This window comes from Anopheles bellator, chromosome X (genome assembly GCF_943735745.2).
Source record: "Anopheles bellator chromosome X, idAnoBellAS_SP24_06.2, whole genome shotgun sequence".
NCBI lineage: Eukaryota > Metazoa > Arthropoda > Insecta > Diptera > Culicidae > Anopheles > Anopheles bellator.
In genome coordinates, this window is record NC_071287.1 from 2481697 (window position 1) to 2493625 (window position 11929).

At 42.7% G+C, this 11929-nt stretch overlaps 3 protein-coding genes across 4 annotated transcripts in view; 2 read left to right on the forward strand and 1 right to left on the reverse strand.

Annotated features, from left to right (window-relative positions):
* Window positions 1-1714: 1714 nt before the first annotated feature.
* Window positions 1715-4052, reverse strand: LOC131213551 (mitochondrial coenzyme A diphosphatase NUDT8). The gene is made up of 2 exons (XM_058207615.1): window positions 3509-4052; window positions 1715-3443 (listed from the first exon to the last, which is right to left on the reverse strand). The coding sequence occupies exons 1-2, from the start codon at window positions 3741-3743 to the stop codon at window positions 3007-3009; spliced, it is 672 nt and encodes a 223-aa protein (XP_058063598.1). The 5' UTR covers window positions 3744-4052; the 3' UTR covers window positions 1715-3006.
* A 957-nt stretch (window positions 4053-5009) lies between these two features.
* LOC131213821 (heat shock protein beta-1) lies at window positions 5010-9820 on the forward strand. 2 transcript variants are annotated; one of them, XM_058207968.1, is made up of 4 exons: window positions 5010-5523; window positions 7000-7032; window positions 8613-8697; window positions 8769-9820. In XM_058207968.1, exons 1-4 carry the CDS (start codon window positions 5345-5347, stop codon window positions 9063-9065), a joined length of 594 nt encoding a protein of 197 aa, XP_058063951.1. In that variant the 5' UTR covers window positions 5010-5344; the 3' UTR covers window positions 9066-9820. The 2 variants fall into 2 exon arrangements, with proteins under 2 accessions (XP_058063951.1, XP_058063952.1); XM_058207969.1 differs by lacking the exon at window positions 7000-7032 and having other exon boundaries at window positions 5014-5523.
* Window positions 9821-11619: 1799 nt separating this feature from the next.
* The window catches only part of LOC131213512 (uncharacterized), a 37518-nt gene continuing 37208 nt past the window's right edge, over window positions 11620-11929 (forward strand). Inside the window, exon 1 of the mRNA XM_058207564.1 lies at window positions 11620-11754. Within this exon, the coding sequence (XP_058063547.1) occupies window positions 11656-11754 (99 nt within the window). The 5' untranslated portion in view covers window positions 11620-11655. The remainder of the gene's footprint in view (window positions 11755-11929) is intronic.

Consider the following 11929-nt stretch of genomic DNA (forward strand, 5'->3'; position numbering starts at 1 on the left):
ATTGGAAGCAAACAATCCGACGGTAACATTGCAGAACAAGGATACAGCATAATTTAACAAAAATATAAATTAACTGTGTGTCTTTTTCGTTCCTTATTTTCTTATTGTTTTATGGTAACAGGCGGCCATTGCTAAAGAGCAGTACAAAAAGTTAATGGCAAACAGGAATCAGAAGGTAACATTGCACAACAAGGATACATGCTGTATCCTTGTAATTTATGCATCGTAATTTAACAAACATTCAAATTAACTGTGTGACTTTTTCGTTCCCTGTTTTCTTATTGTTTGTTAATGGCAATAGACGGTCTTAGCGGAGCCACAGCTCGATACGACAGTTGAGTAACGCTGGCGTTGATAGTTGCTCCCCCCCCCCCCCCCCCCAAGGTACACAGTGGCGGAATTACGGGCCATGCCGTTGCTGGACTTAATAACCATTCTGGTAGGTAAGCAATGAATGTAATAACGTTAGAACATTTTGCATTTTTGAGAGTTTGTAGTAGAATATCAATAAATATATCAATATCTCAATATCAATATCAATATCTAACCCATCTCGTACATGTTTCGTATCCACAGGCAACGCTTCAAAACCCTGAGCAACCCTGAGCATTCGAGGCTTTCATCTACCAAAACTCATTCCTTCTAAATTACTCTCCACAATTGCACTTACAAACCACCTGTACCGTATAGTTGAGGTTGATAAAACCATGGGACTAAAAAAGCACGTAAACCCAAACTTGGACATTCGTCAAATACAGGGTGAGTAATTTAACGTTAACTTTTTCATTTGCTTATAAAACAAAAACGGTTGAATATTTTTCGATGCTTAAACTTTTATTTGAAAGGTTAATTTTTTACATTTTTTATGTGAAACAATTTTGGTAAAATGATCACCAAGATTGACTTGGCAGTAGCTCATTAATAATAGTGTTCTTAAGTGTAAAACTCGGTGTGTCCAGACCCCCGGTACACGCTCCTTTTCAGGCAACCCAGGGGAGGCACTAGCTCATTCGGTCGACTTATTTTTCAGTACATTTTCGATTGTATCTGGTCCTATTTCTGCAATAGCAACTTGAATTTAGGTCTTGTTGTTAGGAAATAAGAGGCCAAAACAAAACATCAACAAGTCAATCGACAAACTGGCACTTGTTTGCAATTTGTTCACAAGTTGATGCTCGTTTGTTCAGATTTGTAGATCTGCATCAGTGACATTAATGACGTCTCCGGAGACGTCACTTACGCCGATATCGCATCGGTATCGTAGCGTGTGGATCGGGCATAACGCCACAAAATAATCGAAAATCGATTAAAGTATTTTTTTTAAATCACAAATTGTCGGATACGTTATTGTCACAATGTACAGTTGATTTTGAGAATTTTTGTGTTTTTGAGATTTTTAAAGTAGACCACGTGAGGTTCTCGACGTGAGTGTGCGGAAAATTTGTCTTCTTTTGAGTTCCATTAAGCATAACTTTCTATAAACTCCGCGTATCAAGACGAAACTTTCAGCACTGAAAGTTAATTGTTTATTGAAGACATAGGTGTTAAAATATTTGAAATCCGACCACCAGAGGCACTGCTAGAAGACATACAACTTTTCCGGATTCTAAGTAGGACAAGCTTTAAGTAGCAATGCGGGAATTTGAATTGTATTAAAATCCCCGCATTGCTACTCAAAGATGCGGGGATTTTAATTTTATTAAAACCCCCGCATTGCTACTTAAAGCTTATGACAAATTTATTGGAAAAAAATCATAGAAACACGAATCATGATAATAAGATTCAATTAAATATTTAACTTAAAATATTTTTTTTTCAGGTCCATCTGGTTTACGTTCAAAAGAATATAATTCACAAGAGATAGTTACTGCTATGTATCGGAAGGGATTCAAGGATGGAGTTCGAACTGACATCTTTCGCATAGAAAACAATTGATCGGTGCAGCACTGACGGATGGTCTGCGGATGGTCCACCAATTAAAAAAATTCTTCTTTTCGCTAAAAATAGCATTTAGTTGAGCATTTTAGTGAGTAATTTTGAAGCTGACGAGTTCTGCCAGCTTACTCTGCTGGGCTAGAGTTTGTACATTCCTTGTAACGTTTTTATGTTTCGGGTACTGTGGGTTGTTAGTCTAATGTCTCTATACTTTAGAAACTGACGAGGCGAGTAACCGCGATTCATAAATCAGCCCCCCATAACTTGGAGGACAGACGCTGTGTTGACCGCACCTTCATGGTCCCATGGTCCCTCCATGGTTCCCATGGTCCCCATCCCTGTTAGCTATGACCTGAATTGTTTTCTGTGTGCTCCTGGCTCGATCGCCATGAATAGCTCTTTTTCCCTTTTTTTTTATTTCTTTATTATCAGTTTAAAAATCGATTGTCATCCTGGCTCCTGGCACGATCGCCATGAATAGCTCTTTTTCACTTTTTTTTATTTCTTTATTATCAGTTTAAAAATCGATTGTCATGCTATGTGCGTTTAACTGTCTAACAATATTCTTCACTTGGTGTTCTCTTAGCATATCACAACCCCTTCAATCCGTGGCGTACTTAATAAAAACCTTCATTCAAATCATCTTATCCTACCGAGGCCTACCTTTGTATGGTAGCTTACGTAACTCTTTCTACTAGGCTCAGTAAACCCCGATTATGCTGAGTCCAGAGTATATATCAATTTTATCTGCTCTGCGCGCTTGTTTCAGAAGGCGTCGTTCAGGTGGTCTTACTGCGTTTCCGTTTCCTGTGCCGGATGACGAAATCATTCCAAGTTAAACAAAACCTTTATGAATCTAGTATGCCAGTTATTGCTTGTACTTTGATTGTCACGTGTATTTACCACCCTTTGTAAGTAATTATAAACACATGTTTGTAATTTTTGATGCAAATAAATCAATGCATACTGATTTTCAATCGTCTGAACGAACTTTCACTGCATCTTTTTACTTTGTTTGATTGGGATGGTTCTACTTTCCAAGGTATATTACGCTCATTTAGTTCAACTTTTCTACCGTTTCTCTAATCGTTGGTTGTTGTATTGTCGTAAAAATGGTAAACGGTTATCGTAGTCGTCCGGTAGTAACGCTGTTAGGAAGAGGTGAGTGACAATCGCCGTAATGCCCCAAACCGTTTCTGGGCCGTTCAGAAAGACTGGTGAGCTGTAGCCTGACCGAAACTGAGTATGTTGTCGATTCTGCGTTTGTGAATACGTTTCTATCGGTACCGTAAACACTTTCGCCACCTCTCCGGCACTGGGCTTCAGCTGGTCAAACGAGTAATCAACGATGTTACCTACGACAGGTGTAATAGCGAGATCGAAGGCAGGAACGATCGGATTACCACAACCCCAGACATTTATCAAGCTCTTCGAAATGCCCGTCTCCTCTTCAAACTCGCGCAAAGCGCAGTCTTCAATGCTCGAGTCTGTCTTGTCTTTCATGCCGCCTGCAAAGGAACGAAGAATGCTTTAGTAAATAAGGTATAATTTTAAAATAGACTCAATGGACTACCAGGAAAGGACACTTGGCCCCGATGGTTCCTAAGCCTGTTGGATCGTAGCGTGTATAGTAAGCTTACATTACCGTCCACCAAACATAAAGGAATCAATACTGCAGCTTCTTTGGTAACTCGCTGCTTGATTAAATCAATCCTTCGAAGCCTTTGAAAACGAGCAATTACTTCACTTTGTTTTGCACTATCAGTTAGAAGAATAGGATGCAACATTTCCGACACTTTTCTTAACATTTTAGCAAAAATGGATTCGGTAGTTAGTCACACGTTTACCAAACCTCTAGTGGAAGCGTTAGAACGCCAGCAGCAACGATATGTATGCCGAATCGTAGGATGTATGCTTGGTTGCATTGATTGTCATTACGTAAAACTAAATTCCAAATAGCCTAGTTTGCTGTTCATGGCCATTCATGACGATTCATGCATCGAACTTTACGGGACACTTTATTTTTCATGGAGCAAGTCAGAACTTTATCACAGTAACAAGTACCACGTAACATATTCATCAAGAATTTTCGATTCTCTGGTTTGTAATGTTGTGTGAAAACAATACAAACCAGAATTGCTGTCATTGATTGCTACAATACTGGAGATGAGCACAAAAGTGACATTTATTTGACAGCTAATATAATAGTTTCAAGTTGCCGTAATAAACAAAACTAAAATGCCCAAGCAGATAAAAGGTATGATAAATATTCTACAAACTTAAACTCCCTAGCAAAACGAGCAAAATGTGTTAAAGGCTACTTTATTCAGTGTGTTACAAATGCTACCTTTAATTCTAGATCGTTGCTATAATATCTGCTTTTTTTAAATCAAAGGCGCTTTGTATTTGTCCGGCCACATGAATCGCGAATAAACGTTCTGGCATTTCAGATAAATACCAAACTGTTTGCGCTTGTGTCGGCCGAGGCGTAAGCCCGACCGTAAACCCGAGCGTAAACAAGGTTTGCAAACGCTTTGTTTAGATACAGAGGATGATGTTAGTTCTTATTTGCTGCTATAGCAACAAAATCTGAAATAACAGGAAAAATAGCTTTCCGAAATCCATTCATTTCTCTTCGATTTATGTTTTCTAACACGAACATGTAAACACGTTTGTCATTTCGGTTTTATATTTCTGCTGCCACACGAAGCGTCAAGGATCTGACGTTTTTACGGTCCAAATAACGGCTCGTGTAGCGGCACGGCATTGTTGGTATTATAGCGATAAGCGTCTGCGTCTTTTGAAAGCGAACGTCAAACTCTCAGACGTCGTTTTATGGTTTTACGTCGAATTGCTTCATTATAGCATCGTTAATATAACAAAACATTTTTCTCATTTCTGCCGCATTATTTCGAGGATTAATTGGCAATCATGTAAACCATGCGCTTCGTAATGCCTCCCGGTTTGACTTGGCACCATCCATGAACTAATGTCCGCGCGAGAAGCATACCATTTTCCTATGCTTTTAACCAGATGTCGCTAAGTGCTATTCCAAACATGGCATCATCGCCGTCATCCGAAAAACGGGGGTGTCGGTTGTGTCATCCGCGGCTTAGAAAACCTAATAAATACTGTCTCGTTTCATCGGGTGGTCCAGTTGTGTATTATATTCTGCGATCGCAGCAGTTAAAAGCGAAAGCGACAGTGAAGGAGACCTTCGGCGGAGTAAAACCCTTGATTGTCATAGAATACGCGTGATATTTGTTGCGTTGCCCGTATTTCTTCGAACCCGTAATTGTAACCGGCTTCGCGTTTGCCATTGACAATCAGTTCGTAGTGCGGGCGAGTCCTCTGAAAAGTTGCAACTGTTTGGCGATAAAACACTGCCGCAAACAACAGAGTAGTAACCATGGCCGACAATGGAAACAAACGCAACATCCCAATCAAACTCGGCGACTTCAGTGTGATCGATACGGAGTTTTCTAGCATTCGCGAGCGGTTTGACACGGAGATGCGCAAAATGGAAGAGGAGATGGCCAAATTTAGATCGGACCTGATGAACCGCGAGTCGACCTTCTTTGAGACCAGGTAAGTGTGAAAGGGCGAAGGATGTGCGGCGGCAAGAAAATGAAAACACGAAGATAAAAGCAGTTCACCGAATGTGATGCCTGCATACTTTGGGTATTTGACGAGGGTCTTCCGTTTACGCTCCCTCCTGTAACTCACGTTTGCATCTCCGCAAACTTTTCCCCACCAGAAATAGTTTAAACCGAGCGATGGAATTTTTGTTCCGTCTTTGAGGTCATTGGTTCTAAAAATAAACGGCAAAACACCCCGGTCACATACGCGCTTTCCGTGAACGAATGGGCAGGTGGGAGGAACACAGGAACTATTGCTGCCTCAGCTTCATTATGCAGCCGGTCACGGCGGTGAGTTCGTGATGCGGTGCGTAGGTTTGCGCGAAGGATAAGTTTCAGCTTCCTCCCCTTTGCCCTCACTCCACATCAAACACGCGGTTGAGTGGATACCTATAGCCTTCACCCAAAACCTGTGGCTGCCTCTAGTGGTGACTCATTGGAGAGCATTAAAGTCAGTCGATTGTTTGCGCTACCGCACCATGGCTCAAGAAAGTCAGAGCAATAAGATGTAATAAGGGGCTGCCGATATCATTAAATAGCAGTGTATGGATGTAAACAAATGTCTTCGCCATCACCAACATAACTGCATGCCGATGGCTTTCAGCAACCAGTGTATATTAGAAAATAGCCTCCGCAAAACGACAGCGCGTGTACAACACACCAAGTGTGGTTGTCCTTGAGGTGTTTACGTCCTTAATTACCGTTCAGAGACTTCAGGCGCCACGAACGGCTATCGCTAGGACTTGATGTAGGCGAGATGCTACTAGGCAACTGACTTTGCTGCATGCCAAGGGCAGCGCGCGACAACATACGCAGGGATTGTGACGCCACAGCGCATCGCTGACTGCGCTTGAATGTATAGCTATTAATAGATGATGAGATGCACACCACAAGCGCACACCACGGTAAACAACATTACTACTGCTCTAGCACGTACACGGCAGATAATCATATTTTGCACAATTTTGTTCGCTACATAAAATGTAGTGGTAGAATGGGTAATGTTGAAAAAGAAATATCCTAAACGTTTTGTTGCCATAAAAAAGCAGCGAAATAGGTCCTGTGAGTAGGCTGGCTATGACGGGCCGCAGCCTCCCTGTTATGTGAAAATTTTGCAACCTGTTACCGAACCCATTAATATGGTGCATAACACGGAGTAACGTTCTTTCTGAAAAGAAAACTGGTGCTTGCCGAAAGAATCCTAACAATGTTATGCTTCTCCTTTCCCGTATACCGGCGCTCGTGTTTTCTGCGCTGAAATTTGAAACATCTTAACACCCGGCTTAACATATGCTCCACGCTACATCCACGGATTTGGACGGGGAATGCGCTGATCTGAACTGATGGCTAACACCGGACGGCCACCTTCGTTCTAATGTCACAACCACAACAATTAACAAAACCGTATGTCGCCGTCGTTGTGCAGTTTCTCTTCCAAAAAGGTTGACTCCTCATCCAGGTATTTACGCCTTAAGCGGACATCAGAACCGCACCATACGTTGCACCACGTCCCGTACCCGCTCATACATGCCGAAACCTTCGATGTTTCCATGCCAATGCCCTGTGTTGCGAGCATAATGCTCTTTAGTGTCGTGAACCTTCGATTTGTTGCTTCCCTTGAAATCTTCTGTTAACCTCAGTTTTTCGTACCAAAATCGAATCCCTTCTTCGTTGTATTCCCTAAACTCCAGCGTATTTTAATTCCATTTCGTGTTTCACCAGCATATTAACCTGTGCCGATTATTAATTGATTTATGTTCAACATTCACGTCTCATCGCCAACATAGCTTCGTGCGGTAGCGATTGAGAAGTATCAGTTTATTTGCTGTAGTTACCCATGAGTTTGCTTATGGTATCGTTGAAGCGCTTTCAAGTTATTTACTCCTTGTATCACTAGCATCCGATTTTATATATTCAATCTCTTGCACTTCTCCATTGTTCATGCTATGCAAACTTCGTCCGAGTTGGTTACGAAGTGTAAGGCCGTGTAACGTAGTAATGAAACTGTGCTGTGATGGCTTCGATGATGTCATTCCGTCGAAAAGGTGTCTACAGCGTCACCAACGAACGTGGGCGTCACGTGCGGACGCTAGTTTCGTGCCCATATCCGTCGTGCCGGCGAACCACCGTTTTCATACCTTATACGTATCGGTACCTGAGACACTTAAACAAACTTGGTTCAGTAACATTACGACGGATTTATTGAAATCTTCGGTAACGAGCGAAAAGCGAGAAACCATCAGCGTGTGACTATTTTCGAATCGAGTCTTGTGAATGTCAACAACATCAACCTCCGCACAACTACCGAAGTAATGTTAGTGCTCCGTTAGCGCTACCATCCCCCGAAACTGCCACCATTGGAGACAGGCAGCAGTACCACTGGGTAGTGGTAGAACGTCGCCAGGCGTTCCACCGGGAACCGTCTGTTTGTTGCCCGTTTAAATATTGATCCATCACTCGAGGAGACTGACTATAGCGAGATTCAAATATCTTTACATTTCTTTTGGTGGGATAAACAACCAAAATTGTTGCTGATGGCGGCGGTATAGGTAAATTTGCTTCTTCTACTTCGAATTGCGAGCAGTGGACAATCTACTGAGTGAGAAGAAGCAACTGAGATTAGTGAGGCAGATAATAGCTTCTACAGACCTATATATGTAACCTGTGGGCGTACGAATGGTGTAATATTTAGTATTGCACGCAAGCCACGCTAAGTCTAAGCCTTCTCACCGTTCTTAGATTCCCTCGTAAAATGTAAGACTCTTCGCCCACCCAACATTTACGTGTTTATTTACGGCTATCGTCTCCGCATGCAGAATGATTATTTTGTTTTTTGCTATGTTTTCAAATTAATTAATGCTTTTAACATAGTTGTACCACTGACCACGTTTAGTTTTGCTGCATGTTCATGCGACTAACTTGATCCATCGTGACCCTTTTTCAAACCGTGATAGTCGCCTTCGATTTCCAGTGCCATCACCATACCAAGCGGAACTAATTGAGAGTTGATTATGTTTGTTTATCACCGTTTCGTTGCAGTACCGCAACTTCCAACGCGACTACCTCAGCGAAACCGCACGCACAAGCGCAAAGTGCGTCGGACATTAGCTCGCCGTTGATTCAGGTAGGCAAACGTGACTAGGCGGACGGAGTGTCGGTTGGTTTTTATTCTGCTGGTTGTTTTGGTTTTTGCAGGACGAAGGCGACAATAAGGTGCTGAAGTTGCGCTTCGACGTTAGTCAGTACGCACCGGAAGAGATCGTCGTCAAGACGGTCGACAACAAGCTGCTGGTGCATGCCAAACACCAGGAGCAGTCGGACACGAAGTCGGTGTACAGGGAGTACAACCGCGAGTTTCTGTTGCCGAAAGGTTGCAACCCGGAGCTGATCAAATCGTCGCTCAGCAAGGACGGTGTGCTGACGGTCGATGCCCCGTTGCCGCCGCAAGCCTTGACCGCTGGTGAAACTATGATACCGATTGCCCACAACTAAGTAGTTGTTTGCTGCCAATATTGTCTTTAGTCTCATACTTGGAACTACTTTGCTTGATTTACTTTCTCTTCGGATTTTTTTTGCTAATAATTACTTTGCCCTTTTCTTTTTGTGCGTGAGTGCATGGGTATAAGGATGTACGTTGAGCGGTATTCTGTGGCAGTTTATTTTAATGGAGCCCTGTTCTCGCTCTATTAAACATGCTAGGTGGGTCCGCTAGATCGTTGTTCCAAAAATTTTTATTAAGGATTTCTTTGTATTTCTGTGTGCCTGTGTGTGTATGTATGCGTGTTTTTAAGCAATTCAACTGGATGGTGCTACTACCAATCGGTACAATCAGGATCAGGATCAATAGTATCATTTGTATTACGTATAACGACACGCATTTTATTTAATATTATCGTTTTACTTAAGAAGGCTTTCGATAGGAAGTGTATGGTGGGAGCGCTGTAGTGGAAAGTAGCGTCAGGGTTTAGCTCCACACACTTTTCCCATTCAGTGTACGAAGATAACCGCAATATACCGCTAGGACGTCATTACATAACATTACATTACACCCCAGTGCATCACGAACGCATTGTCAGAGATTAACTGCTTGCTGTTTCAGATATTGGTAGATATTTGTTGGTCGGGAAAGCTGGTGCTTGGCCAAGCCAGGTCAGAAATCGCAAAAAACTTTTTTTTATACTTTTAATTCTTTTTTTTCATTTTACTTCTGTATTGCTTCAATAAACGTGCAACACGCTTTTAACATACGTTTTCGCTGGGCGAACCACTGTGTTTTCTTTGGTAACACCGACGTTTCATTGAGTAACACGGTTCATGGCCGACCTTTATGAGAGCCTTTACGAACCCAGTACCCAGATACGCCTGTGAACCATGGACGCTGCCCACAAGTGCCGAAACCTTCTTAGCTGTATCCGAGCGGAAGATGATTGTGAAAGATTTTTGGCCGCGTAAGTGTGGAGGGCTGATCGTGTCACGAGAATGGCGTAAACCGAACCAGACCGTAAAATCTTCTTAGGCCGTTCAGAAGAACAGATAGGAAATGATAAGCCTCGTGTGAGATGGTGAGACTACATCGATAACGATGTAAGAACGACCGGTTTAACGAACTTGCGGACGAAGGTTCCCGACTGCTGGAGGCAGTCTCTGTTGCATGCCAGGATACAATGACCTCTTGGCCACAATGACTATTTGTCGTGTACTTCCGAAGAAAAGGGCATATCGGCATTGATATACCTTTTTGGAGTTTGTGCAAGAAATAGTTTTGCGAATAGCACTGATAGCGTCACTTTTCCTGTAGTACGATAAAAATCAACAGAATACGGGAACACGAATAGTCCTTCGGGTCTTCCATAAGGATACGAAGCCCAATGACTTCGGCTGCCGAACAGGTTTTGCCCAACGTGCGCAATATTGAAGGTAAAGTTAGTTCTAGGAACTGCCGCACCTTGCCTAAAGAAAATCTTAGTATTATACGTTTGGGGTAGGTGAAATAATTTTGGACCAACTAAGGACGTAAACAAATGCCGTCGCCATTATAAAGCCAACTGCATGGTGTGGTTGTCTCTCATTCCTTTGAAGCTAAATGCTGTTATATACTGACAGCCATCGCTATGCCGTTATACTCGAGATGACAGTAGTATTCTATTCTATTCTCAATTGTTCCATAATTACTTCAGTTAGCCTGTATCCTTTTTGTTCTCTCTTTACGCAAGGTGCGGCGATGCTAGCAACTGGCATAAATGGAACCGCACCAAACTAAAGGATTTCACTCGGATGTGTTGACATTCTCTCGGTTCGTTCGGTCCGGTGTGGTTCTGACGCGGGGTGTGTGCCAAAAGATTTGATTAGTCTCTTTGTAAAATGTGGATGAGGTGTTCCGTTTTGGGCCGGAAAATAGTGCCTTTGGGGTTGTCGTTTTGCTTCGACGTCGCCAACTGGTGCGCTTTTTTATTCAGGCCAACTTCAATGACGACCATCAACCGACGGAGCATGCTGCCTTGGGTGGTTGGTGTGTTCCGGTCCACCATTAAACTACCGCGTGTGTGAACTTTCCACAACCGATTTCACGGTGCGGTCTCAGCTTGTATCGGGCCATATGGGCTCAGCGTGTATTGGGTCGTTTTACGTCACGTAACTTCTGCGGCCGGTGTTTCGATGTTATTGAATCGATAGCTTTCAGCAGGCGTATGGTTTAGAAGAGATCTCGAGACCAACATACTAAGATAGAGACTACTAGAGGGGAGCGCCGTGCGGGACTTTCGGGAGCTTGGTATGTCGCGAAATTAATAATCAATTCGCGATCGCGATTGTTGAGCATTTAATTTGGTAATCGTTCACAGTAACAGTTTGTTTTTTCTTCGGGCGTCACAGTGAAACGCGCCTCCTAAATGTTTAAACACAGATGCGCAGAGAATTAGGTCGTTTTCCACAAAGCTACCATCGTAATTTAGTAGAAAGTAAAGGAGCTTGCATTACTGGAGATAGAGCAAACTGTGTAATGTGAAACAAGTGTGTCGTGGAAATTAGAGACAAGCAGAGCAACGAAGGACTATTGTGATTTCGTCCTGTTCGCAGTGTTATAATGGCGGCCACTCATTTGATGAGGGTGATCGAGCTTCTTAGTCCGTTGGTGTTCATGATCGCCATCAACGGTTTTATCGATCCTGCCCAGGCAAGAGCGGTAAGTAGATAAATCATAACGTTTCGTCTCATTTTGGTTTTCATTCCACTATAAGCGGTCGCTTTAATCATGCGTTTCTGGTATAAATTTTAAAGGAATATAAGGAAATGAGTGAAGTATGAGATAAGAGCAAATCACGTGTTCCCTTCGTGGCACGGCCAGCAATTGGACAGCT

Excerpts from the sequence above, each read along its gene's own strand:
- LOC131213551 (XM_058207615.1), bottom strand. The coding sequence starts at position 3,743 with ATGTTAAGAAAAGTGTCGGAAATGTTGCATCCTATTCTTCTAACTGAT. Across the intron at positions 3,444-3,508 it reads GGGCCAAGTGTCCTTTCCTG|GCGGCATGAAAGACAAGACA; the intron begins GTAGTCCATTGA and ends GTTCCTTTGCAG.
- LOC131213821 (XM_058207968.1), top strand. The coding sequence starts at position 5,345 with ATGGCCGACAATGGAAACAAACGCAACATCCCAATCAAACTCGGCGAC. Across the intron at positions 5,524-6,999 it reads TCGACCTTCTTTGAGACCAG|TTTCTCTTCCAAAAAGGTTG; the intron begins GTAAGTGTGAAA and ends GTCGTTGTGCAG. Across the intron at positions 8,698-8,768 it reads TTAGCTCGCCGTTGATTCAG|GACGAAGGCGACAATAAGGT; the intron begins GTAGGCAAACGT and ends TGGTTTTTGCAG.